This window comes from Nematolebias whitei, chromosome 15 (genome assembly GCF_014905685.2).
Source record: "Nematolebias whitei isolate Nwh7 chromosome 15, NemWhi1, whole genome shotgun sequence".
In the NCBI taxonomy this organism is placed as follows: Eukaryota; Metazoa; Chordata; class Actinopteri; order Cyprinodontiformes; family Rivulidae; genus Nematolebias; species Nematolebias whitei.
Window position 1 is genome coordinate 6694611 of NC_056512.1, and position 2349 is coordinate 6696959.

The 2349-nt window shown below is 42.2% G+C and overlaps 1 protein-coding gene across 1 annotated transcript in view; it reads left to right on the forward strand.

Annotated features, from left to right (window-relative positions):
- Window positions 1-403: 403 nt before the first annotated feature.
- Window positions 404-2349, forward strand: part of rab11fip4a (RAB11 family interacting protein 4 (class II) a) — a 190036-nt gene continuing 188090 nt past the window's right edge. The window contains exon 1 of the mRNA XM_037688793.1: window positions 404-679. Coding sequence (XP_037544721.1) covers window positions 527-679 — 153 coding nt within the window. The 5' untranslated portion in view covers window positions 404-526. The remainder of the gene's footprint in view (window positions 680-2349) is intronic.

A 2349-nucleotide genomic window follows, 5' to 3' on the forward strand; every position in this document is an offset into this window, starting at 1 on the left:
AATATTTTATTAGTGTTAATGTTAACTCCACCAAGAATATTTAAATACACTGAACCATGTGTTCAGCTTTAATGGCTGTACTCCTGAGATTTACAGAGGAAAAAATCGTGAGAATGAGTTTAGTATTTAGCTCTGACTGATTAAACGCGCAAATACTTCATTGCTCCTGTCAAACAGGTTACACTGAGTGGAGCGGTCGACCGTTTCAAGATGGCGGCCCTAAATCTCGTCAGCGCCAATAGACGATAACGGTCAATGCTGTATCTAGTCATATATGATATCTATGTTTTTAACACAATGCGGGATCTAGCTTTTATGATCTATGGAGACGGCAGTCCTCGTGTTCAGATCGTGAATATTCGGGTTTTTCCGTAACTTCTCGGGTTACTGTGACGTCACATCAGCAGCAGCAGAGCGTGACAGTCGGGAGGAGAATGGGTGCGATGATGGCGACCACTGAACCGACTCTCTGACGCTAAATGTCATTCAGAAAATCATTGACCACGCTTCGAGAACAGCTTCTGAGATGGAGAGGCCCGTTTCTCCGGATCAGGAGCAGCTCTGGCAGTTTCTGAGGAGGCTGAAGGAGGTTTTCGACGTCTGTGACGAGGATGCCGACGGCTTCATCCGGGTGGAGCACCTCGTGAATCTCGGGCTCCAGTTCGGTCAAGGAGACGAGGTGAGGTTCGAGAAAAGGTTCCGTGAACGAATGGCTGCCTCATTCTGACAGGATGTGCTCACTGAGGTTTAGTTTCATTACATGTCGCACCTGTCGTCAGGTGAGACAGCCGCTGTCACTCGTTAACAGGCCGGCTGCGTCTAGCTCCTGGACGCTTCGAAGTTTGGTAGAAAAGAGCACTAAACATTTCCTGACCTCCATATGATTATCACCCACAGCCGGACGGAGAGCGGGCGATAATGTTTTTACCCGTGTGGGCGTGTCTGTTCATGAATCACTGAGTGAATTTTAATTAAACTTTCATAAACACTGGATCAAGATGGCCGCAGAGCCTTTCAGATGACGTCAGCCCATTCAGTTTACAGGTTAATGTTTGGGAATGTAGTAGCTGACACTGATCCAAACCAGGCTCTGAGCACTGACATTAACCATGGAGTCAGTCTGTTAGAAAACTTTCATGAACAATTATGGATTATAATGAACTTCTCAAAGTAATCATTGGATATACATCTACAAATGATTATGGTCAGTCCAAGACAAGATGGCTGCCACAGCTCATCAGTATATTGGCCATCACAGACATGTCTCCAACAGATACTGACCTGAGGTCTGGTGTGGTAGTAGCTGAGAGTTATCCTCGGCATATAATGTGAGTGTGAGTGTGAGACTTGTTGGACTTGTTGTGAGAAGTGACCCAACACTGGAGCAGTGATCAGCCAGTCAGATTACTGAACTGCTTACAGAGGACGCTCACTGAGATCTGGTCATCTTCTGGAAGTTGTTGGCATCTAACTCGTTCCACCATTTGTTTGAACATTTCATACATCAAAACGTTCAGCTCATTCAGGACATCCCTGCCCTGACTTTTGCTATTGTGTAATTTATACTTTTAGAAATATTGATCTTTTTCTGCCATGTGTTTTCTCATTGAAATGAAAGGAGCTCTTGACATCCTTCAGGGTCCGTGTACATTCAGTCAGTTCGTTTTTTCGTTTCAAACAAAAAATGAAAAAAACAAACAAAAATTTTTTTTTTTCGTTTTCCGTTTATTAAACCAAAATCGGATAACGAAGCATAATCCGATTTCCGATTTTGTGCACAAAACGAAAATGGAATTAATGGATGACGAGCGCTCAGTTTTGATTTTCATTATTTCATTTTTGACAAGTGGTCTGAACCAGAAGTTCTCTCTGCCCCGCACCGTGTAGCATGCAGCTCGTGTAAACACGTTCAAAACGGCGGTGAATTCATATGAATTAATTTGATTTTTACCCACCAAAAACCTTAAATCCTGATTTTATTTTTTGGTATGTAAACTAAAAACACATAAGAACTGAGAAAATTCTGAGAGACAGTGGTTTTCTGAATGCGTGTTAAGATATGTATGCTCTCATTTGTACTTTTATTTTATTTTGAAAGAGCACTTCCTGTTCTTCCTGTATGGAGCGTGAGTTTATTCCTTCTTCTTTTGACGAAACCAAGAAGCTGACATCGTGTGTTTATTCCTCCGTCCCTTTTACTGGTATTTCTTCATTATTACGCAAATTCTGCTGGATGAATCATCTCTGCTAACAATCCGGAAGTAAGCCCAATTTGAACCACCTGATGTCCATGGTAACTGAAGCTGGTCCCGTCACCTAATCTGATTTTTATTTTTATATATACATATA